This window comes from Uranotaenia lowii, chromosome 1 (assembly GCF_029784155.1).
Source record: "Uranotaenia lowii strain MFRU-FL chromosome 1, ASM2978415v1, whole genome shotgun sequence".
NCBI classification, from domain to species: domain Eukaryota; kingdom Metazoa; phylum Arthropoda; class Insecta; order Diptera; family Culicidae; genus Uranotaenia; species Uranotaenia lowii.
In genome coordinates this window covers 138,536,789-138,562,232 of record NC_073691.1, presented here as the reverse complement: position 1 = coordinate 138,562,232, position 25,444 = coordinate 138,536,789, and the positions used below count along the sequence as shown (strand labels likewise).

Here is a 25,444-nt window from a genome sequence, read left to right as displayed (position 1 = left end):
AACTATCTAGGCACGCAACTTCCCTAGCTTATTTACCTAAACAAACAAATAATAATCTAATTATAATTGAAGGTCCTGACCGCACTTCAATTTACCCAAAATTCGGACCCAATCAATCTCGGCCCACGCGCACTTCCACTGCCGATCACACTCAAGAAACGTTTGATCGTCTCCTTGAGCTCTCAGAACAGGGAAGGTGACCTTGCTACGAACGCCCTCGGCGGAAGTTCATAATCCCTGAGAGTTCTATGAGATTATCTCAAGAGATAAGAATTTCGGCAGCTGCATTAGAATCGCAGTAGCTAATTGGTTCTAGCTGAAACAATTCAACACCTCGCGGGAGAATGTATGAACGTCTCCCCCAGCGTGACGAACCGCATTACTCAAACCGTCGATCGCGCGAATCGATATTATGTTCGAGATCGATCGAGTGACGGACAAATTGGGTCTACTTAAAGGCGGAGAAAAAATATCGAATTTTCGAGTATGAGGACTGCTACATAACACCAGACTATTTTTACGAAAATTTGGTTATTGAATAATAACCAAATTTTCGTAAGGGGGCGAATATGAGAAAATTCATCCCTCTATTAAACTAAATGACGATATTTATGAATGGACTGGACTATTAAACTAAATATAATAATAAATAACAGGTACTATTGATAATCTTATCACTAACAGGTACCTACTATGAATAAACTATTAATGGTTCATTGATCTTTGGTGTATTAATATATGACATCACAGTTGGCTGACTTTAGTTTCGATGTATGAGCAACAATAATTTCGGACAAACTGAACTCTAAACAGGTTAAGTCAACATTGAGACTACACAATTTTCATTAGAAAACCGTTTCAAGCTAACCGTACCGCACATGTTGAATGAAATCAACGCTCCTCCTAAATATCAGGTTCAATCTAATCATAGACAACTCCAAGCCCTCCGCTTGAATACGCCTAGACAGATTTCACCGCAAAAATGAACATCTCAACAAACAATAATACAGGTTTATTCCGTTTCAAATAACTCCAACTTCTTGGAAAAAAAATCGTCACGGAATTTACCGCAACGCGTTTAGTAAGTCACATCACGCCCATGCATAAGCTTGGGAAAAGTTTCATGACTATTAAAACGCAACGTCCACACAACTACTACAACAATAACATCAATGCAGAATCTAACGCCAAACATAGTGCTGGCTATTCATGCATTCTGTTAGTATCAATGAAAGCTCAATCAGAATGATTGACTTCTACCACGTAACACATACATAAAACGTCCGAAATCATTCTTGCATTTATGTTGCTGCAAGCAAAGCTTCCGAAGCACACTTGAATGCTTGTGCTATAAAGCTCAATGAAACGAAACTGCTACTAACCATAATGAATAAACACACTAATGCATCGAAACACTATCTGCCGTGGCTGTAAACGTCAAAATTAATAAGGTAAACAAATCGACATGGATTGGAGTGGAACTTTTGTCTGCGGTTTTACGGTAATTGGGATAATATTCGGTGTTCTAATAAGATCTTTTTTTGTTGGACGTGCGCTAGAGAATTCTCGTGGTAAGTTATTATTAATTTTAACCCTTTCTTTGATTACAGGCATTGATTAAGTGGTGACTGTATTACAGGGTTTAGGCGAGCTGTAGGTGGTTTCCGGGGCCAATGGATGGTATCGAACGGACTCTTTTTGGACCTCCCGATGGCAGTTTGTTCCCGTTTATCATAGGGAGGATGAGTTCCATAGATTAGGTGAGTTATTATGCACAAACTAATGCTTTTGATTGATTTTTAGGTGCTGATCAGACTATGACGAGGATGGTGAATCGAGTTGGGTGCTATGCTACATAAACATTCATACGATGTCGCGCGACACGGGGTGTCCATAAACGGCGAAACATCTCAAGGTACCCAAACTTTTATTACTTTTTTACATCAAGCTGAAATACTTTTATTCTCAAATATGAATTAGAAGCTACTTAAAGATATTATATAAAATATAAATTACCCTAAACATGCAAAATTAACTTACGCAACAAGAAAATAAATAATTTAAATTAAAGTACGGAAGAAAATATTTACAAATGTTACAAGCATACGATGCTGCACGGCAATATGTGCCCTCTAATTATGCAACATCTCAAGAAGTTTAGCGGATTTCTAATCAATCATGTGATTGCGACCAACATTGCGGTGAAGTTGCAATCAAAGATTGACGATTTTTTTTTTTTAATATTCAAATTCCGTTAGATTCGTTGGTTATTCGGCAGGCTCGATTGACTAAGTCGCTCGACATGTTCTTCCGCAAAAGGCATGGAGATTAGTTGGTCATCATTTAAGTTTCCCCAAACTTAAACTCGCACTTTGTTTCCCTTTCGGTACTCCTCATCAACGCTTTAAGAGCTCCGAGTTTTCTGGTTTTATAGGTCATCATTCACTAGATCTTGGCTAGATCTAAGAACTCGCTCTGACTTCTGGTCGAGGGGAAAGGCCTTGCCAATCAACGTACGAAGAACGGTAATTTATTTTAAAAACTGTTAGAGAAGTAGTTTGGCTAATCTGCCAGAATTGTAATGATGTTCTTGTCGTTTTTTTAATGGTGGAGAACAAAAACGTGTACAATTTCTAATTGATATTTCCTGCAACCAGAGCTATTCGCGTCATGGTGCTTTGTCGTTACAGTCAAAACTGGAGTACATAGCTTGATAATAATTTGATTGATACAAATAAGTGAATCAACCAGGATCGACAAACTTTTTAAGGAATTTGCAGTTAAATATTCCTAAAGATTTTCCTTCAGGGCTAACTAAATCGTAGCAATGTCTTCCTACTAATCTTTTGACGATTGCGGGCACATATTTAGGGGCCAATTTCCCGCAAAATCCCTTCCCCTTGTCCGATTGTTCAGTATTTTTCTTTAGAACCTTTTCGCCTAAAGAATAAGTGGGGCAATTTGAGTTCGATCGTAAATTATATTGCTTGGAATGTTTCTGATATGCTAACTGTAGGTTTTTTTGGATATCCGCGTACATTTTCTTCCGGTCTTCGTCGTCGATCTCGTTCGTATTACCATTTGGTGAGTCGCGTAAACTACGATATTCGGTTCCCTTGCTGACCATGTTCCGACCGAAAAGAGCGAAGAACGGAGAGTAACGTGTTGCGTCGTGCGTGGTGTTTCGTATGGCGTTGGCGATCTTCTGGATGTTGTTCGCCCATTCTTTATGATCTTTCACGATCGATGCGCGTAGAGCTGTGGTGATCACCCGATTGACTCTTTCGGTGTCGTTGATTTGCGGGTGATAGTTGGGCGTTCTCCAATGCGTAACCTGATAGCGCTTCAACAAATCTTGGAATGTGGCGGAAATGAATTGGGAACCGTTGTCGGAAAGTATCACCTCAGGAGCTCCAAACAGCAGGAATATGTGGTTTTCCACGAACTGGACAAGAGATTCTGCGGTGGCTAGTCTGAACGGTTGGACTAATACGAATTTGGTGAACAAATCCGTTACGACGAGCAGACATGTGTTCCTGTTCCTGCCAGATATTGGAAGCGGACCAACGTAATCCATGGTTACGAACTGCCACGGATATTCTGCGGTTTTCCTCTGCTCAGCCATTGGTGGTGTCGAGTTCTGATTTGAAGCTTTGCTCATTTGACAACGAACACAATTCCTACAAAAGTTTTTAACTTCGCTACTCATTAAGGGCCAGAAAAATCGTTCTCTAATTAGAGTTAGCGTTTTATCTGGTCCGAGGTGAGCCTGGTTGTGGGAGGACTCGATAATTTCTCTCCTCTCCGCTTTCGGCGGGTAACGTTTCCATTGAAACCTGGGGTCTTCGACTTTTCCTAGCTGCTTCACATATTTGAAGATCTGTCCTTCGACCACACGAAAGTCTGCGAAGTCCGCTGGATGTTTCCTGATGTTTTCGATCAGCTGCTGGTACTCGTCATCAGTCTGGGAAATCGCGAAAATCGACTCAACGGATCGGGAAAGGCAATCAGCAAGGATATTGCATTTCCCCTTTCTGTACTCTAGCTCGATATCGTACGATTGGATTTTGAGTGCCCATCGAAGCAGCTTTGCGTTACCGGTTTCGACTCCCATCGTGAAAAGCCAGAGAAGGCTGCGTGCGTCCGTCACAACCTTGAAGCGCGTACCCTCGACGAAATGGCGAAAGTGCTCGATTGCCAGCAATACGCCAAGGCATTCCTTCTCCACGCTTGCGTACTTGCGTTGCGTACTGCTCAGCTTCTTGCTAAAATAGGCGATGACTTTGGACTGACCTTCCACGCTTTGAATCAGGGCGGCTCCCACGGCATTGTCCGATGCGTCTGATTCGATTGAAAACGGTAAGTCGAAGTTGGGGTTTCCGAGGATCGGGGCTGATATTAGGGCGGACTTTAGCTCCTCGAAGGCGGATTCAGCTGCTTCAGTCCAGATGAACTTCCCTTTAGCTTTCTTCAAGAGGTCGGAGATCGGGGCTACCACTCTGCTATACTCCTTGATGAAGCGCTGGTAGAAACCTGCGAGGCCTAGCAACCGGCGAACGTCCTTTACGCTTCGCGGCCTTGCGTAATCGAGGATCGGCGAAATCCTAGAGTTGTCAATCGCAACTCCATCCTCGGTCAAAAGATACCCTAGGTAAGTGACCTTTTTCCTGCAGAATCTGCTCTTATCCAAAGAGATGGTCAGTTTAGCTTTGGATAGTCTTTCGGCGACGATGTTTAAGAGGCGGACATGTTCGGAGTATGACTTCGTGGCGATGACTATGTCATCGAGGTACACGAATACATTGGGCTCTAGGTCGAACCCTATGACCTTATCCATCAATCGGCACATCGAGAATCCTGCGTTGCATAAACCAAAAGCGCAAACCTTGAAGCGGAACAAACCACGGCTAGTCCTGAACGCAGTATAGTCTCTAGATTCCTCTTTGAGGGGAATCTGGAAATACGCGTCCTTGAGGTCCACCACCGAAAAATACTTTGCCTTCTCCAGTTTGTGAAAGATTTCTCCCATATTCCTCATGGGATAGGAATCTTTCTTGGTCCAAGCGTTGATGTTGCGAGAGTCCAAACAAACTCTTAGTTTTCCGTTCGCTTTACGAACAGGGACTAAGCAGTTGGCCCACTCGCTTGAGCATTCCTCGATAGCATCCATGCGTTTGTAACGATCGATTTCGGCGTCCATTTCGGACTGTATGGCCGGCGAACACCGATAGAGTGGCTGACGTCTCGGTGTAGCACCTTCCTTGAGGACGATTTCGTGCTGCAACAGATGAGTCCTTCCAAGATGATCTGCTGTAGTTACGGGGAACTTCTTGATGACCTCGACCAACTGCTTCCTCTCCTCCGATGACAACTCGTGTTCAGTCTCGATCGTTTCGGCTGTCGTCTTCGAAGGCTCCGGGAATTCAAGGGCGGGGATGTCTAGGGATTCATCTGGTTCTGTCGGCTTCAGCATGGGAATAGATTCGATCGGTAGCAGAGTGAAATTGATGTCTGGGGTACTGTGGTTTCCTGAGTTTTTCGTTTCTACGGTTGCCAATGTCTCGAATCCGTTCTCACCTTCCATCATGGGTTTGATTCCGAACGACTTCCAGAAGTTGTATCCCAGGATGAGTTTCCTACAAACTTGAGGTACAACTACTGTCGGAATGACTCTCGTTATACCTTTGAACTCGATCGGTAAGTTCACGAGTCCCAGGCATTCGTGTGTGGTCTTGTCGGCAGTCACTATTTTTACTGGACTTGGTTGGAGTTTAAGGCCGTTCCTTTCTGCGATATCTTCCACGCTTGTTACGCTGACACTCGCTCCTGAATCGAGTAAGGCTTCGTATTCTTGATCAAATATTCTGACTGCGATATAAGGACAACGTTCAGCTTGGATCCTTACCTCGCAAACTCTCTGTATCGGGTCGTCGTACTCGTCGGGTTTTAAATTGGGAACTTTGTCGTAAGTTGGAATGTTCGTGTTCCCTCGCTTACATTCCGAGCTCAGTTTTCCGAACCTCTTCTCGGATTACGCGGGTGCTTGTCGCAGTATGTTGACGTCACGTCCGGTGTTCCGCAAACGTAGCAAAAAATCTTTTTTGGCTCTTGACAAAGCCTCCAAAAATGACCATTTTTGCGACAATTCCAGCAAAACACCTGCGGCTTCTCTACCTTGACCTGGCTTGTCGATTGCTGGGGGAATGACTGATCGTTCTGCCGTTGCTCTCGAGGCCAGCGCTTCCTCTCGAAACGACGATCGATGGCGTTGACTTCCTCCGACTCAGAATAGGATGAGTAGAGTTCATCGCGGTCTTCCTTCTTGGTGTCGATATGATGCACTGGATTCAACGTTCTCGGTGGGTTTTCGCGGTTTCGAAAAGCAGGGTCATTGGCGTCGATTCTGTACGCGAAGTACTCGAGTTTACGCAGATTCGTTACAGTACGGCAAGATAACCTAGATCTGTAGTGGTCCCTCATATTGTCCCAAATGATTTCGAACAAGCGATCGCTGTCCATCGGGCAGGTGAGCATTTTGTTCATGCGTTCTATCTCCATCTTGAACGTCAGGAATGTCTCGTTCCGGCTTTGCTTTCGCGTATAGATTCGCTGCCTGTTGCCTTGATCTTTGTTAGGGTTGCCATACATATAGCGTATGCTGTTCTCGAAGTCTTTCCAGTCAATGAATTCGTCGGCGTAGCATATGTACCAATCATAAGCTTCGCGGCGAAGAATGGTATGGATTCGTTGCAGAAGCACGTCCTCACTGATCCGGTCCATTTGCGCCAGCTTCCGTACCTTATGCAGGAAATCTTCGAGGGGTCGATGGCGATTGTCCCCGTCGAATGTAAGATGCCACTTTTCCATTCGACGGTCGGCATTCTGAATCTCCGCATCCGTAATTCTACGGATATTTGGCTGCCTGGAAAAGCTTCTTCCTTCTTCGTTCGGGTGAATGTCGTACTCTCGGGGTTGACGGACTCTTCTAGAAACCTGGTTGCGATGATGAATTGGCTGGGAATGCCTGTTCCTGGATCTCTCGAACCTTTCGTCTTCATCTGAGTCCAAGAAGCTCGATGATTGACTAAAAGGATAACCGTCGTTGTCATCTTCAAACTCTGGGTCGTTCAGGTAACGTCGTTCCTTAGGATTGGAGTAAAGTTGTGGTTCATTCCGGCGCACTGTTCGGGCTGGCTCGTGAAGTTTTGGTGTTGCTCTGTAACTCGATCTTGCTTTCGGCTCCCTTCGAACGTCTGAATCTCTCCGTTGCTCTCGATCGTTGATCCTAGCCTCTGCAAAATCGATCATCGCCTCCTCAACTCTAAGTTTCGGGTGCTGATCGTCGTTAGCTTTCGACCACATTTGGACGAGTTCGTTCTCAAGTTCCGCAATACGCCTGAGCAGTCTCGCTTTCTCTTCGTCGTCCTGGGATGTCGATGGTCTGATGTGTTTCGGGGTAGTTCCGGTTCTGCTTTCCCGATGACCTGGTTCCGCCTGATTACCTGGTTCAGGAAATCTTAAGGGACTGCCTCCAGTAGCTAAATTCGAATCACCATATTCGATCGTCGGTTCTAAAGTCTCTTGCTGCAATGGAACTGCCATGCTGTCTGGGTAAAGGGTCTTCTTTTGAACTGGCTTGTCAGGACAGAATCTTGTCAACATTTGTCGAATTTCGTTCGTGAGCTCCTTGACCATACCAAGCGATGGCTGATCTGTAGCGCGACATCTGCTCGCTCTCAAGAAGTAATGCTTAAGGCGCGAAATAGAAGCTTCATCCAGTCGGTTCTCCAATTTCCTTCCAAGTTCGTTGATTTTTCCCGCAATATAATCGAACTCCTGATCTATGGTGTACGGTGAAGTCCACTCTCGGTTCTCCCTTACGTCCTCGTGAAAAAGTCTGCGGAGCAACCTACGTTTCTCTTCTTGGTCGGTACCTAGCTCTTTTTCGTCATAAACCGATTTTCGGATCAGAAGCTCATAACTAACTTCCTCTTCCGTTAGATGGTCAGCTTTGGGGAATTTGTGTGCCATTTTTATAATTATATTCACACTTAATTTATTATATATTACCAGATAGAATTCACTTCACTTCATAAACGATTGATTACGCGATAATAATAAATTTTATTGAACAATGAACATAAATAATGTACAATTTAATAAACTATCTAAATTAAAGATTAAATTACTAATTAGTACGTTTAAATGTGAATAAATATCAACATATAAACAGAAAATAACTAATCACTGAATAAATATATCTCAATTTCACAATATCACTAATCCACGAAAATACATCTAAAAACGTGAATCAATAAATAACACAATATGTAAAGAACTACGAAATTAAATAAGTAAATAATTATCTAAATAAATAAGCTACCAATAAATTAATAAACTGGGATGAAACAATAACTATAAATAACAAGTAACTAATAGTGAAAATAAATAAACTCTAATTTAATAATTTACTAATAGCTATAGAAATAAATAAATAAATATTTACAAATTTAATACACAAGATATCAATTTCCAAGTTAAATTGAATTATGGAATATTTTAAAGTTCTCACCACAATAATTTTTATCACACAGCCTTGAATAATTAACGGCTGAATTATATTGATTTCAAGATTATCACAGTTTGAGTAACGTTTTACTAAACAACTGTAATGACGAATTTGTTACTATGATACTACCTAATAATAAATAACGAATAACCTTACAATGCACTAGAATAATAAATAACGAATAGTCAGAAACAGCAATATAAATAACGATGAACAATTATCATAAATTAACACCCACACTGTAAATAAATAGCTCAATATTACTCGCGATATATTCTATGATCTTTTATTCTATGTTGGGTTAATTTTGTTTCTTTTTAATTCCAGATAACAAAATCACGACCGAAAAATACTTCAACAAAACACGCAGAACGCAGAAAATATCAATACGCAGATCCCAAAATATAATTAAGTCAGCTTGAATTTCTTAATATGTCTACACAATGAACCAAAAACAACACGAAGTTTCTTAATATAAGTACCATAAATATTGTACCTTATAATCTCCAGAGATACCAAGCCGATATGTGGCTAAATAGTCATAAGTCCAATTAGATGGAGTGTAGTGTTTCAACCAATGTCATTTAGCTAGTGACCTATAATGTCACGAGAATATTCTCGAATAATTTTATTGTATCTTTCGATAGTTTTTCGTTTAGGTGTTTTTTTGTAGCTGAATTGTCCTTACAAAACTGTATCTTGTTCTTGATTTCGACATAATAAACTGTAATCAAAAATCCATAGAGTTATTTTTTGCTAACAAAGAAATTCAACAACTTTTGGGTACTAATATGTAACCCTTTCTCCAGAAAAACTCAATATTAAGTTCAACGCTGAAGCGAAATCTCCACAAAAAAAAACCTTTAAGTTGGGCGCCAAGATGTAGCCGCCACTGACCGATCCCTTACTGGCGTACGACTTAAGCGCCACTCCGTTAGGAGATCGTACGCCACGGTTTAATATGCCCGGTGAGACTCCGCTGAGGGCGAGTCCATAAATTGTCCTTAAAAGTGATTAAGGATCGGATCAGATAGGGCTCTCCAAATAGCTAACCCAAAATGCGACGAAACTAACACATGACGAAATTGCTACCAACCAACATAAAATCCTTAGAACAACTCAGTTATAGATCGCCCATTCCTGGCAATCTCATCACTGAGCTGACGACCTCCCGAATACCAAATGCAAACGACAGCTTAATTGCCCATGAACCCCCCAGGTCCTACCCCGGACTACCCCAGTTCGGTCAAAACTTTCAATTAAGTAAGAAAGAAATCAAATGACAATTACAATTTTAATTATTTATTTCCTAAATCCTAACATTTAAAGCATTCAAATTCTACCTATCCTATCATGCGTGCGACTCGTTAACGCCTAAATGTATTCCCCCCAAATCGTGCGTGTTTTATGCGACAAGCTTTAGAGCAACATAGCTTGTCGCACCCGGGCTTTTATGCTGCACCAGCGGGGTTTCCCTAAACGGTGGTACGGGAAATTCGACCTCTCGACTGGATTATGTTCGTGACGGGGCTATGTTAACCGTCCGCAAGCATATTTCGGTGGGAAAATTCACGTTTTCGTCATTCGATGACGACCCCTTCGATGCTATAATAGCTTTCCCAACGGGATGGACTCACCAGATCCTGTGCCCCTGTTACCTGGCGGCGATGGAGAGAGCTGTTGGCGGGCGGTGACGACTCCTAATGCTGAGGAGTCATCTCTCGGATGCTGGCTGACGACTCAGATGCTCGAAGAAGGTGTCGATGGGGCGGCGAATGATGTTCGCACAAGCACGTGCTTTGGCTGACGTGCTCGGTGGTTTGACCTGCGGTCAAAGGTCGTCGACCGACGCTGTGCTGCCTTACCTTGACCTTGAGCAGCACTTGGGTTGGCGATTGGTTGGCCGTGACAATGGTTGGCCCACACGGCCACGCGGAGTTCCCGACACTCCCCCGAGACGCGATGTAGACGGAGCGCCTCGCTTCCGACGGGTCTGAACGTCGGGTGTTCCTGGTGTGGCGGGAAAATTAAGCAGCGGAGTGCTGCGTGATCCCTGGATTGATCCGCTTCTGGTGGGAAAAATGTGCTGTGCCTTCTTCGGCACAAAGAAATTAAAACAACGCACGATTTATTCTCACACGCACAATTTACCTGCAGTTTTTATGATGCAACGAATCACACGCTCTAACTATCTAGGCACGCAACTTCCCTAGCTTATTTACCTAAACAAACAAATAATAATCTAATTATAATTGAAGGTCCTGACCGCACTTCAATTTACCCAAAATTCGGACCCAATCAATCTCGGCCCACGCGCACTTCCACTGCCGATCACACTCAAGAAACGTTTGATCGTCTCCTTGAGCTCTCAGAACAGGGAAGGTGACCTTGCTACGAACGCCCTCGGCGGAAGTTCATAATCCCTGAGAGTTCTATGAGATTATCTCAAGAGATAAGAATTTCGGCAGCTGCATTAGAATCGCAGTAGCTAATTGGTTCTAGCTGAAACAATTCAACACCTCGCGGGAGAATGTATGAACGTCTCCCCCAGCGTGACGAACCGCATTACTCAAACCGTCGATCGCGCGAATCGATATTATGTTCGAGATCGATCGAGTGACGGACAAATTGGGTCTACTTAAAGGCGGAGAAAAAATATCGAATTTTCGAGTATGAGGACTGCTACAATATGCCTTTAATGTAGTATTAGGGGAACTGGGGGTAAGACGCCCACGTTAAGAAGAATCTTTCATTACTCGTAAATGAAGAATGCAATCCAGTAAATTCGAACATAGTTTTGAAAAGGGGACTGTTCTTCGCCAGAAATATACATACAGGAACACCTATACCAATTATTAACATCTTAATCGTTAAATTTTGAAAGGCTTCCTAAAGTATGATTTCCATTTCGTTTGGGGCAAAGTGCTCATATGTGTGTACCCAAACGCGCCGTTTAACGATTAATAAGTGTTTATTAATTCAAGGGCCTCCGAAAGTGTTTGCGAGGTAAAAACACTTCTTTTATACTTTACAGATTGTAAAATGTATTGCTACGCGCAGTGCTGCCAGATATACTGACGTTCTTGTGAATAGGTAATTAAATCAATATGCAACTTAGGAATTTTAAATATATTTGTTTATATTCAAGTTATGTTTTTCAATTCATTATATAAATATCCATAAAATTGTTGTGATGAAAACTGCATATAAATTTAAACAAACGAACATTTAAAGATAAACGAACATGGCGCGTTTTGCTCTGCCTAGACATGTTTATTTAAAATAGTTTCAAATAACAGAAAAAATAATTTAATACGGATTTTTTTCGTTGTGTGATGATTGTCAAGACCAATATTCATCATTGGAACAGATGCCAGGTAAATGTTTTGCTGATAGATGCCGTAATTCCTAACGAGAAAAGTTGAAAAATTGCAAGAAAAGCTCCTAAAAATTTTGTTTTCGTATTTCGTCAAATTTACGCAATATAGAAAACTTAGAAGGTCCACAAATGTTTAGAAATGCATAAAAGTGTAAATAGAACGAACTGGCCTTTTTTTTAGAAATGTTGAACAATGTTTGTTTAGTGAAATACTGATGGTGGCGCATCTTGTCCCGACTGCGCATTTTATACCCAGTTCCCCTACATCCTTCCTTTTTACTTTCACCAAAGTTGTGATGGTTGTTTTGTTGAAAGTAGAAATTTATTATAATACGATAGTTCAAGACTCAAGAGACTTGAGAAGCTTATTATTTTTATTTACATAGTATTCCGTCTCACGACATAGCTTGACGAACATAATTCCTAAAACTCACTCGGTCCATGGCAACCGTTCTCCAATTTCTCGGGCATCCCACGTTCGCCAGATCACGCTCCACTTGGTCTAACCATCTCGCTCGTTGCGCCCCCGCTCGTCTTGTTCCTACCGGATTCGTAGCGAACACCTGTTTTGCAGGACAGTCGTCCGGCATTCTCGCAACATGTCCCGCCCAGCGTATCCGGCCAGCTTTCACCACCTTCTGGATACTGGGTTCGCCGTAGAGTCGCGCGAGCTCGTGGTTCATCCTTCGCCTCCACACTCCGTTCTCCTGTACGCCGCCAAAGATGGTTCTTAACACTCGTCGCTCAAATACTCCGAGTGTACGCAGGTCCTCCTCGAGCAATATCCATTTCTCGTGCCCGTAGAGAACAACCGGTCTAATGAGCGTCGTATACAGGTTACACTTCGTGCGAGGGCTAAGTCTTCTCGACCGCAGTTGCTTGTGGAGTCCATAGTAGGCACGACTTCCGCTGATAATTCGCCTCCGGATCTCACGGCTGGTGTCATTGCCTGCGGTCACCAGTGAGCCGAGATAGACAAAGTCTTCAACCATCTCCAGCTCGTCGCCGTCGATCGTGACCTTGTTATTACTGGACAAGCGGGTTCGGTCGGTCTCGGATCCGCAGGCCAGCATGTACTTTGTCTTGGACGTATTAATCATCAATCCAATCCATCCTGCTTCGCGTTTCAGTTTGCGGTAGATCTCCTCTACCGCCGCAGATGATCTGCCGACTATATCAATGTCATCGGCAAAGCAGATAAGATGACTGGATCTGTTGAAAATCGTGCCCCGCATTTCGCCCACCGCTCGTCGAATAACACCTTCTAGCGCCACGTTGAACATCATGCAGGATAGACCGTCACCTTGTCGAAGCCCCCTGCGCGATTCGAATGAACTCGACAATTCACCCGAAATCCGCACACAGCACTACGTTCCATCCATCGTCGCCATGATCAGTCTAATCAGTTTCCCGGAAAGGCCGTTGAGAAGCTTAGAAAGATTTATTTACTTGTAAGTACCTTATATTGAATTCCCCAGAAAAGTTAAGCAAACCCGTTTTCGTGAGTTTTATTTAATATTGTTCGATTTTGGAAAATATAATAAATATAAATTAGAAGCTTTTGGATTATAACACCATCTCATCGATGTGCAACATTAGACCTCATAGTGGTCATATCACCTCTTATTCACAACCTCCCCGTGGTGCCAGCTGGGGTACGAGTAACCTAAGCGGAGTTCGGATAAATTCCCAACCCCGGTGGATGCTTTGGTGGCATGCAGACCGAGAAGGTGGCCGCACGCGTCTGTTCCCCAGGCCAGGGGCGGCGTGCAACAACAACCGAGCGTCTGTTCTCCAGGTCAAGGGCGGCTCAAACCGCGTCTGTCTCACAGCGAGCGGACCAATCTGGAACTTTGGCGACGGCTTTTAGCATGAAAACACGAACACGAATTGGAACTTGGAATGTTTTAACCCTTGCCCAACCAGGCAAGCTGGCTCAACTTGCTAAGAGCTAGCCGCCTCAAGCTTGAAATTCTGGGACTGAGCGAAGCCCGTTGGCCTAACACTGGAGAACATGCTACTCGGGAACGAGGAGTTGGTTTCCTGTTAAACCCGTAGGCCTATGCGGCCCTCATTAGATGGGCACCGATGAACGAAAGAATAATCGTAGCCAGATTTAGAACACGGGTTAGAAACCTTACAATGGTCCAGTGTTATGCGCCAACAGACGTTGCCGATTTGCAGGAATAGAGCAGTTTTACAGTCAATTGAACAGCGGAGGGCTGTTTGTAGAATTTTGTGACAACAACAACATGGTGATCGGTGGATCGCTCTTCCCCCATCGATCAGCACATAAGGTCACTTGGGTATCCCGAGATAGCCGAACTGAAAATCAAATTGACCACATCTGCATCAGTCGACATTGGAGAAAGAGCCTTCTTGATGTCCGCAACAAACTAAGCACAGACATTGCATCTGACCATCACCTCGTCCTTGGCGACATACGACTGAGAGTTGCGTGTGTCCAAAGGCGCGAGAAGAAAGTCGGGTGTCGATACGACGTCCGCCGGTTGGAGAATTCAGAGGTGAAAAGGGCATACGTTGAACAGTTAGAATCCCGAGCCTCGGAATTGTCGACAGACGGATGGTCGAAGAACAGTGGTGTGGAACCGAGAATGCCTTTACCATGACGAGCCATGGTACTCTCGGTAAAGTTTGTGGAAGAAGAAGTGAATGGATGTCGGATGGAACTTGGAGGATGGTCGATGATCGGAGAAAGGTGAAAGTCGAAATTGAGTAGGCATGTACCGGGTCGGCCAAAGCAGTCGCCCGCTTACGATATGCAGATAAACAAGCTTGTAGACGAGATAAGAGAGCCTGGACAAACTCTCTAGCCTAAGAGGGAGAAAGAGCCACCTCCAATGGAGATATCCGATTACTTTATAACATTTCTCGCCGCCTCAGTTGTGCAAGGACTAATGCTAGAATGCCACTAAAAAAACCGAGCAAGTCAGTTAATGACCAATCGAACAGATCAGCTCAAACGATGGACTAAGCACTTCGAACAACTCTTCCAAGTAACGAATAACGATGGCCAACAGAACCCGCAGCTCGAAGGGCCAACAGTTAATCGCATTAAATAACTCAGAAGCGCCCTCGCTGGTTGAAAATGAAGCGGCTATAAAAAGCATGAAATCCAAAAAAGCGCTCGGGATCGATTGCATCCCTGCTGAAATGCTGAAAGCCGACACTGCCTTGTCAGCACATATGTTGCACCGTCTTTTCGCTGACATCTGGGATAGAGCAACATTCCCGGCTGACTGGATGCAGGGTATCCTCGTAATGGTCCCGAAGAAAGGTCCTGGCAGAGTGCGATAATTGGCGAGGCATAATGTTGATCTGTACAACCCTAGAAGTACTCTGTAAAGTGATCCTGAACAGGATCCAGGAGAAAATCGACGCTACACTCCGACGGCAACAAGCTCCGATCCGGACGATCATGTGTGGACCACATCACAACGCTACGAATCATACTGGAACAAATCAACGAATTCCAGGAAATTCGACCGACTTAACCACGAAAACAACTGGGCTGCTCTTAGACGACGAGGGGTTCCAGAGAAACTAGTCCATCTCATCGAAGTACAGTACGAGGCATATTCGTGCAAGGCCTTGCACGACGGTGTCTTGTCCGATCCGATCCCGTAACTGCTGGAGTGTGACAGGGATGTATCTTATCACCGCTGCTTTTTCTAATCGTAATGGATAAGAATCGAACTGGATCGATCGACTGTGCACCGAACCAAGGATTGTCGTGGAACCCTTCGACAATGGAGCTACTGAACGACCTTGACCTGGCAGACGATATTGTGTTGCTCGCCCAAACACAACCAGATCTGCAGAGCAAACTCGATGACCTCACCGAAAGCTCTAAGACAGCAGGTCTCAAAGTTACTGTCGCAACCGTCGTGTCGTTACTGGAAATCAACCCATGAAGTTCCTCCAGTTTCGTGGTAGCTGGGCAGCAAGTTTAGAAAGTGGAGTGCTTCCAGTATCTTGGTAGCCAGATCCCGCCTGATGGTGGTACCAGGAAAGTCAACGAAACCCGGATGCAAATCGGGCTTTTCTATTTGCATTTGCGTTTCTCAGCTACATCTAGCGCCCACGTCAGATATCTCTACGAACGAAAATTCGAATCTTTAACTCGAACGTAAACAGCTGCCTGCGGAACATCATCCGCGCTTGGTGGCCTGGCAACTGGATCTTGAATGAGGAACGACATCGTCAGTGTCATCAAAGGGCGCTAGGAATTGAGATTCGGGAACGTAAGAGGAGATGAATTGGGCGCTGCGAAAATATGAGAACGAGATTTGCAGAGAGACGCTAAAATGGAATCCAGGAAGACATCGAAGAAGAGGAAGACCCAGAAACTCGTGGCGGCGAAGCCAGCCGCCGAAATTCGAACTGTCGACGAGGGTCTTGACTGGGACTAAGTGGAGACGCTGGCTCTGGATCGTCAACAGTGGAGGTCTTCACATTAAGTAAGTAAAATAGTTAAGCAAAACCTTAAGAAGATCCAAAAAACCGTTAGCAGCGAGAAGCATTTCAATGAAAACTGGGGTTCTGCGGCGAAGAAAGTATACAGATGAGGAGACTGTACAAAATGTGATGGCAGGCTTCAAACGAAAGCCACGCTAATTTGAACCCGATCAACCGGAATCTATATTATGTATTTTATACACACTGAAATAAAAAAAAACGATCGCATCGAGAAGGTTAAGTCCTGATTGCTTAGATCCTTACCCATAAGTACCTAAGTTCAGTATAAGCTTGAGTTTCATCGTTGACAGATTTTTTTAAAGATCATATTCTAGTTGGGCAATTTGTCCTGAAAATGACTCTTTTTGAGCTACGATAACTCCAAATAGAGCAAGTCGAAAATTTTATTGTTGATTGAATTTAACAGTTTATACTACAGGCTTCCCGATACAAAATAAAATTGGAGGTATGTTGTTTGTTTTTCTTGGACATATAATGCATCAAACTTAAGGGAAAAATGGAAAAAATTGTGTCCCGCTAAATTTAATTTCTGGACCACTGTGCTTTGTCATAAATCATAGAGCTCTCAGATTATGTTGATCATGTTTTTTATCAAATGAAATTTTCTCCAAAATCATTTTATTTTGAATTTTGTTAAAATTCATTCGCATTTGAAATTAGTTTAGGAGCTTTGTGAAGCATGGAATGAAGCCTGGATTTCTCTGATCCTAAATTACGACAGGCACCTGTCGCTTTGCTACCCACATCATCAAGTGGAATCCGTAATTACAGTTGGAAATGCTTTCCCATGGGCTTTCCGGTAGCCAGGTTTCCATTGAATTTTCCCGCAGGTCATGGTGAGAAAAGTTTTTCAGTTTTTGCTCTATCTAGTAGGTTGATGGAAAGTTCAGTGCCCTGCAAAGCCGCGGGCCACCGTTCGGTTTTATGCCGATATGAAATTTCCTAGCAACGAAAGAACACAAGCCAAAGTGGTGCGCAAAACTGGCAAATCCATTTAGCTGAAGCATCGCGTGAAAATCGATGGATGTGAAATTATTATTTCTTGCTACTAGAGCTTACTGGCACTTTCAGTGGAGGATAGTGAAATTCTCCAACTGCTTCTGACTGCCAACGGCGATGTTGACGTCCTGTAAAGTTTCATTTTCGAAGTACGTCCTCAGGCTATCGAAAGATTTGAGCATTCGGAAGGAAGCCTAGCCAAGGGTATGAGTTTTTTTTAGCGTTTGCAGCCCTTTTAAACTGTCACTCATTGGGTGAAAAAAGAATCTTTTGCTTTCAGCTACGATGATGGAGGAATGAAAATCTTCCCCAGCCAGATACACTTGAGCGGTGATTGATCCATGACAGTCATACATTAACAATTGGAAGCTGAGAGAGATACTAGCTTGTAATACTTTTTTTGCGGTTTCGATGGTTTGCTTTTGAAAAAAAAAACGGACAAAGTCAACCTTAGCATTTTTCTAACTAATAACGGATTAAAATTAAAAAAAAAAATCGTTTTAACGATTATTGTTATCAATGTAAATATGTTAAGGTGGTTGTATCTAGTCATGTAATGTGCATGAATTTCAATATACGATTGAACAATGTGAGGCACCAAACAGTAAGGATGTCCCATTATGTGATACCCTATACAGTATCGTTAGTGATTTTTTTTATACAAGGAAGGAAAAGTCATAACAACGTCGATTGGAACAAATCTAAACATTATACTTACCCAACAAGTCGTTGACACCGGCAAATGTCATCACTAGCGAGGCCACGAACAGATCTGCGATGGCCAGCGATGCCAGGAAAAGGTTCCCAATCCGCCGCAAGCTGCGCTCGGTGTAGATGGCTATGCAGACCAGGATGTTACCGGCCACGGACAGGAATATCACAATCGATAGAAATACGCCTGGTAGAAGGTTAAAAAAAACGATGCTACCGTTAACTTTTTTTTCTAAACAAAATTTAGCTTCCGAGACTGCTCACCTAAACAGGACATCGCCAGAGGCGATAAAGCATCCATATCGTCTTCTTCGCCGTCTTCTGCTAACGTGCCTCCCCCGCTTCCGGCACCCGTTCCTCTTCCATCTCCGCTACCATCCGTCTGATTGCCGGTCACCGTTAGATTACAGATTGTCGTTGCCGTTACCACCTAAAAAAGCGAGGGAGAAACACAAATTTTATGAGTTTTTTTTAATCAACAGGCTCATTCTTAAAATTATTTTCAGTAAGATTTCATTGAAATACGAAGGTTAGTGATTTATTTTCGTATCTTTCAAATAAGTACAGTTCCCCCACAATCATGGGTCACACACAATTATTAGTCACCGATCATTAGAACTGTTGATATCTACTAAACCAAAAGAAATTATTTCAAATTATTATTTTTAGTTAATCGACAAAATCATCAAAATACATGTAAAATATTATTTGTGCGTTAAATAACAGTAAAATTGCTGTTTGAATACTTTTTATCAAAGGTGAACTATAAGCTGTGGTACTATCGCATAAAATTCCAATGTTATAAGGTTGACATCTTAAACCGTTAAGCTCCTTATGCGGGTATTTTAAAGATTTCAACCAAATGAATTGGTCCCATATAAGCACAAAAGAAGAGTTTACATTTTCCAAATAAAACTGAGCGAATGAAATGCGAAAATTCAATAATATTTAGCAAAATAAAAGTGACCCATAATTGTTACAGAATCCACCAAGTTCCACACAATCATGGGTCACTTTTTCGCAAGCAAAACAAAACATTCCTTGGTTGCTAGCTCAACCCAATTGCCCCTTGAACGTATACTAGCGAAAAATGCCCCTGAATGTTTGCCAGAAACTTGTTGATTTTCATGTTGATATTCGGGTGTTGCCATGGACTTCTATGTGACTAATAATTGTGGGCAATATGACTAATAATTGTTACAAGCTTCAATTTTGACCCATAATAGTGGTTTTGAAAAACGTTGATTGTTTCGGTAAATTATTTTATTTGTCAACAAAATTGGAAATAAAATCATGTTTGAAATCCAAGAGGGAATATATAATGACTGAAATTCATGCAAAGCTTGATGTTTGGTCCACTAACATCCGAATGAACGAACATTTTGTGGAGAAATGATACGTTAAGTGACTAATGATTGTGGGGGGACTGTAATATTTTTATTTTACCGGTGAACTTTTTTAAGTCGAATAAATAACAACACATGAATCACACATGCATTTTCTACATTCTTTTTCAACTGACTCTTTTCACAATTCACTACATTCATTTACCACAAATTCGTCACGAAAATGGCATTTGATTTGTTTTTTTTAGTGATTGCCTATCCATCTCAGCTGCCTATATTTCATATCCTGTTAAAAAAAAACCGAAGATTTGAATAGCAACCACATGACAAAGTATTACCAATTACTAAAGAAAAGTTAGGTCACTTCAATCTGTACCGTTGAGCCGTCAACACGTCCGCCGGAGCATTGTATCGTTGCTGTGTACCTGCAGGAACATTTTACATTATTTATTTTATTCTTAGGTATCTGTTTTTCAATCAGCACTTTTCAGTGCTAGAATTATTTTCATTTTCTTTTATCCATATTTTTCTCTTTTCATGCTGAAGCATGGGGAAGTCATCGGCCGGCTCAAGAGCTGGAAAAAAACGGATTGCCGAACCTAATTCAGGTCCATCCCCCAGAAAGTTGAAATTTCCAATTCATTCAATGTCCTTCATAACATCGGTGATGAGGAAATATTCATATTTAATTCTGATAAGAGTACTAAGAAACCTTCTTCTCTTATGTATGTTGGTAATCCACCATGGGTGCACGGATTCACCGCAGTTTCTGCCAAAGTATGGGTTCACATGCATTCCTTAGATTATTAGGTTCGACAAATCTCCAATGCAGCGCGCCACCATACCCGGACCCCATGGCTTCGTATGAACTGTTATGTGGTGAATGTATTGCGTGTGTTGATGTAGGTATATTTTTGGAAGAACGAATCAATCAGGTGGGCTAGTTTACTTACAGGTATTCCGGCATCCGTGTATATACCTGGCCAGCTGGCAACTGATTGAACATTCCAATTATATAGTCAGTTATTATATAATGAAACACATCTTACCTGTCGGCCCGCTTATGGGATTCGAACCCAAAAGTTTTTCTTGTCGATACCGGGAATCGAACCCAGTACGCCTGGTTTACCAATACCAGACTCGCGCCAGCCTATCCACTAGACCACATCGGCGCTTTTACTAAGAAACCTTCTTCTCTTATACTCTTAAAAACGAAAAGGTTCCACCTATTACGGTCACGATTCCTGACTTCAATGCCTTTCGGAAAGAAATCGTCACTTCCGTGAAGGATGTGAAGATTTCTTTTCAGATCGGTCGAAGGGGAACTGCTCGTATTTTGGCGGAATGTTTTAATGATTTTCAAAAATTTTTAAATTATTTGAATAATAAAAACACCAAGATTTCCGTACGACACTAAGAGGGATCGTCTTGTCAAAGTTGTACTTCGTGGTCTCACCGGCGATCAGACCTCGGATGAGATCACAACTGAATTAAATGCTTTGTGAGGTTTTCCTCCAATTCAAGTAAGTAAAATAAAGAAAAGAACCAACACAAATAATACCAGTGGTGTTGGTTTTGCTCCTGAGCTTTATTTGATCCATTTTAAACAGGATCAGTTGAATAATTTGCAAATTTATGAAAAGGCTCGTTTTATGTTTCATTGTCGAGTTAAATTTGAACGTTTTCGAAAATATTTTACCAATTTCCTTCAAAATATTACGCAATGTCGTCGTTGTCAAGCTTTTTGTCACGGCACTGAAAATCGTAGAATGAATGCCAGATTCATGCTTTGCGACTCATTCGATCATGAAAAATCTAAATGCCTTTTTGGTGGTGATAAACCACAATCAGAATTTTTCAAGTGTGCGAATTGCGCAGGTAATCATTCCTCGAATTTCATAGACTGTCCCGTTAGGGCAAAAATTATTGCTTCTAGGATCCCAAAAATCCCAAATTTGTCAGAAAAGTTTCTTCTCCTCCTTCATCTTTTTCGTGTTCACACGTCAGGCCGGCAAACAATCTGCCTGTTCGCGGTCAGCCTCGGCCTGCTTTTTTTTTTTTTTAAGTTTTATAGACGCAATCAATACTGATGTTATGAAATCGCTTGGTACATCTTTGTACCTGAAAATGATCACATTTTCATATGTGATGAAAGAAATTAGAGAAACATGAACTATCAAAGAACGAAAGAACATAAGCCGTAAATATCATGAAAATTTCGAAAAAGATACAACGGCTCACCGACAGGACTTGAACCTGCAATCTCCGCTTCGGTACAACGGCGCGTTAGCCAATTCCACCACGGTGAACGTGATGGAACCGGCGAACACGAGCAATCGAGCTCTGCCGATCAACTGCTGGACCTTCTATCGAAACACCATGTATATCCCCCGTGTGATCTTTCCCTCTATTGATCTCTCTTGTTTCTCTAACCCCACCCATCGACTCGGGATTTTAGCCGAGCGAGCACATGGTCGATTGCTTCGGGTTTGCCGCAACTTACGGTCAGATGAAGAAGCAATCAGTGCCGCTCAAGGTTCCGAGCAGACCAGTTACACAGGGAGGTGTTGCTCTGTTGAAATCAATACTGATGTTATGAAATCGCTTGGTACATCTTTGTACCTGAAAATGATCACATTTTCATATGTGATGAAAGAAATTAGAGAAACATGAACTATCAAAGAACGAAAGAACATAAGCCGTAAATATCATGAAAATTTCGAAAAAGATACAACGGCTCACCGACAGGACTTGAACCTGCAATCTCCGCTTCGGTACAACGGCGCGTTAGCCAATTCCACCACGGTGAACGTGATGGAACCGGCGAACACGAGCAATCGAGCTCTGCCGATCAACTGCTGGACCTTCTATCGAAACACCATGTATATCCCGCGTGTGATCTTTCCCTCTATTGATCTCTCTTGTTTCTCTAACCCCACCCATCGACTCGGAATTTTAGCCGAGCGAGCACATGGTCGATTTACGGCTTATGTTCTTTCGTTCTTTGATAGTTCATGTTTCTCTAATTTCTTTCATCACATATGAAAATGTTTATAGACGCATTTAACCTATTGAGCTAGGTCTTTCGCGTCTCTGTTTTATTTATCACAATATACAAAAAATAATACATTATTCATATTCCTAATCTTTCCTAGCCTAGTACAATTTTATATCAGTTTGAACATGTCGATATCCTTAAGAAATTTAATAACTTTGTCTTCTTGTTGTTTCTCATTTTTCAATATTAATTCAATAGAATTACCAAGTTTTAGCAATCGCATTTTTGGAAGTAACATGGTGCATTCCAAAAGGATATGGTCAACAGTAAGAGAGATTTTACAATTAGAACAGATAGGAGGAGACGAATAAGGAGTAAGAAGATAGTCATGAGTAAGTCGACAGTGGCGGATTCTTAGCCTGGTCAAAACCTTTTGTTCGTAAGGGTTTTTCCGATCAAATCCTGGGAAAACGTTAGCTTTTATTTTGTGTAGTTTTAAGGCAGGGTTTGTAGATCTCCATTCATCTTGCCAAGCTTGCCATATTTTTGTGTTAATTAATAATTTGGCATCAGAACCTGTAATATCTTTTTTGTAAACTCTCTTGGATCTACCCTCATTAGCAAGTTGGTCGGCCCTCTCGTTTCCAATAATGCCGGCATGTCCTGGTATCCATACCAAGGTAATCTTTTTAGTCTTCATAAGCAGCTCACAGGATTGAATCCAAGAATTACGAGATTTTCCTGCTTCAATTGCTTTCAAGCAGCTTGCACTATCTGAAAAGATAGCGCACTTTTTGTTTTTAGGAGAATTTTTTATTGCGGTTAAGATTGCCATGGTCTCAGCACAGAATACAGAACAAGTATCCTGTAATCTTTCACTGGTCGAGCTTATTTCTGAAAATATTCCGAAACCTGTTGAACCATTTGCTTTTGAGCCGTCTGTAAAAATTTTTACGAAGTCTGAATATTTTTTATTAATTTCTTCATGATATACCGATAAAACTTTATGAGAGCTATCGCCTGCACGAATTTGCCGGGCAATTGACCAATCTACACACGGTTTTATGTGGTCCCATCTATGTGGGCCCCATCTAATAAGAGGTGTAATTTTTGGAAAGTTACATGACGTTATCGTTTCAAAACATGTGGTTACCCTTTTAATCAAGACAAGATCCTTCAATGTGCGTCCCATTTCAATCATTCTTATTGCAGTTCTGGCTTCAGTTAATGCTACCAAATAACCGAAAGGAAGTTGACCAGCTTCACAAAGCATGGCTTTAGTAGGGCTTGTGCAAAAGGCGCCAGAGGCTAAACGCACAGCTTTGTTGTACACAGGTTCTAATACTGGAAGGACATGTTCTTTCTTTCTACCAGCTACACAAATACCGTACAACAATCGGGGAACAATAGTGCTTTTTACAATACTTATGAGCGTTTCTCTCGATCCTCTTACTTTAGATCCGATCATTTTTAAAACGTTTATCATAGCAGACGCCGATTCTTTTCTTTCCTTGGCATGCTTCATAAAATTCATTTTTGAATCAAATGTAACACCCAAGACTTTAAGCGTTTTCACAGTTGGAACTGTAAGATCACCCACAGTTATCTCAGGAACATGTCCTCGATGACGACGATTCTGACAAGTGTGCAAAAGTTGGCATTTTTCTATCGCAACACGGAAACCGACAGATGTTAGCCAATGGATCGCTTTTTCAGCGGCTTTCTGAATTTTTGCTCTGAGTGTTTTTCTCTGTTTTCCATAAGCTACCAATAGAATATCATCAGCGTAAGTGATAATTTGGACATTTGTAGGGATAACTTCGAAAATAGGATTCATACCTACAAGGAAAAGTGTTACGGAAAGTACTGATCCCTGTGGAATCCCTTGAGCAGCAGTTCGCAAAGACGAATAAGTTGATCCGATTCTTACTTTAAAAGTTCGGTTGACTAAAAAGTTTTTTATGAAATTTAGTATTTTTCCAGAAAAATTCATTTTTATTAGTGTAGAGATGACTGCGTCTCTATTCAAAGTATCATATGCTTTAGAAATATCCATGGACAGCATTTCGATGTGTTGATTATCTCTTAATGGCTTATCAAAAAATTCTTCTAGTTCAGCGAAATAAACATCGGTGCCTAGTCCTGCTCTAAATGCATACTGCCGAGGATCTAGAAGTTTTTTGTCTTCTAATTCACAAATTAAACGTCTGTTAACTATTCTTTCCAAAACTTTTCCTATGCAACTTATCAATGAAATTGGACGATAATCTTCTGGGTTACCACTTTTTTTATTTTTTTTATGAATGGGTACAATTATAGACTCTTTCCAACAATCAGGAATTTTTCCTGATTTCCACACTGCATTGTAAGTATTAAGTAAGCATAATTTACCAGATAAAGGTAGGTTTTTCAAGAGGGGATACCCTACATCATCACATCCAGTGCTTTTACTGGAGCACTTACTTAGAGCCCAGTCTAATTCGTTGAGTGTGAGATCTAGATTTATATTTAGATTTTTATCAGGTTCAGGGTTTTGTGGTAAATCATTTGTGACAGAAAAAATGTTAGAAGAGGTACTAATTTTCTCAAAATGGTCGGCAAGGGTTTCAGCAACTACAACCGGGTCAGTTGTGAGAGTATTCCCGTTTTTAATAAAGTGTTGTGGACTTCTATAACGACCTTGGAGTGCAGCAATTCTTTTCCAAATAGTGGACGAATCGGTGCTTGGATTCAAACCCTCAACAAAATCAACCCAACTACGGTGTTTAGCTTCTTTTACAATTTTCCTCGTTTTGTTACGATTTTCCCGGAATATGACTAAGGCTTTTTGGAAATCAGGGTGATTAGGACTAAGTTTACGAAGAGATCTAAGGGCTTTACGACGGGATTTTACTGCAAATGCAACTTCACTATTCCACCACGGAACACGTTTTTTGCCCAAT

At 41.9% G+C, this 25,444-nt stretch overlaps 1 protein-coding gene across 5 annotated transcripts in view; it reads right to left on the bottom strand.

The window, feature by feature from the left end:
- LOC129740259 (dopamine receptor 1) overlaps window positions 1-25,444 on the bottom strand; it is a 708,993-nt gene that overhangs the window by 150,525 nt on the left and 533,024 nt on the right. For all 5 annotated transcript variants that reach the window (XM_055731865.1, XM_055731866.1, XM_055731867.1 and 2 more), the window contains 2 exons: window positions 18,423-18,588; window positions 18,166-18,345 (listed from right to left, as the gene is read on the bottom strand). In XM_055731865.1, the coding sequence (XP_055587840.1) occupies window positions 18,166-18,345; window positions 18,423-18,588 (346 nt within the window). The remainder of the gene's footprint in view (window positions 1-18,165; window positions 18,346-18,422; window positions 18,589-25,444) is intronic.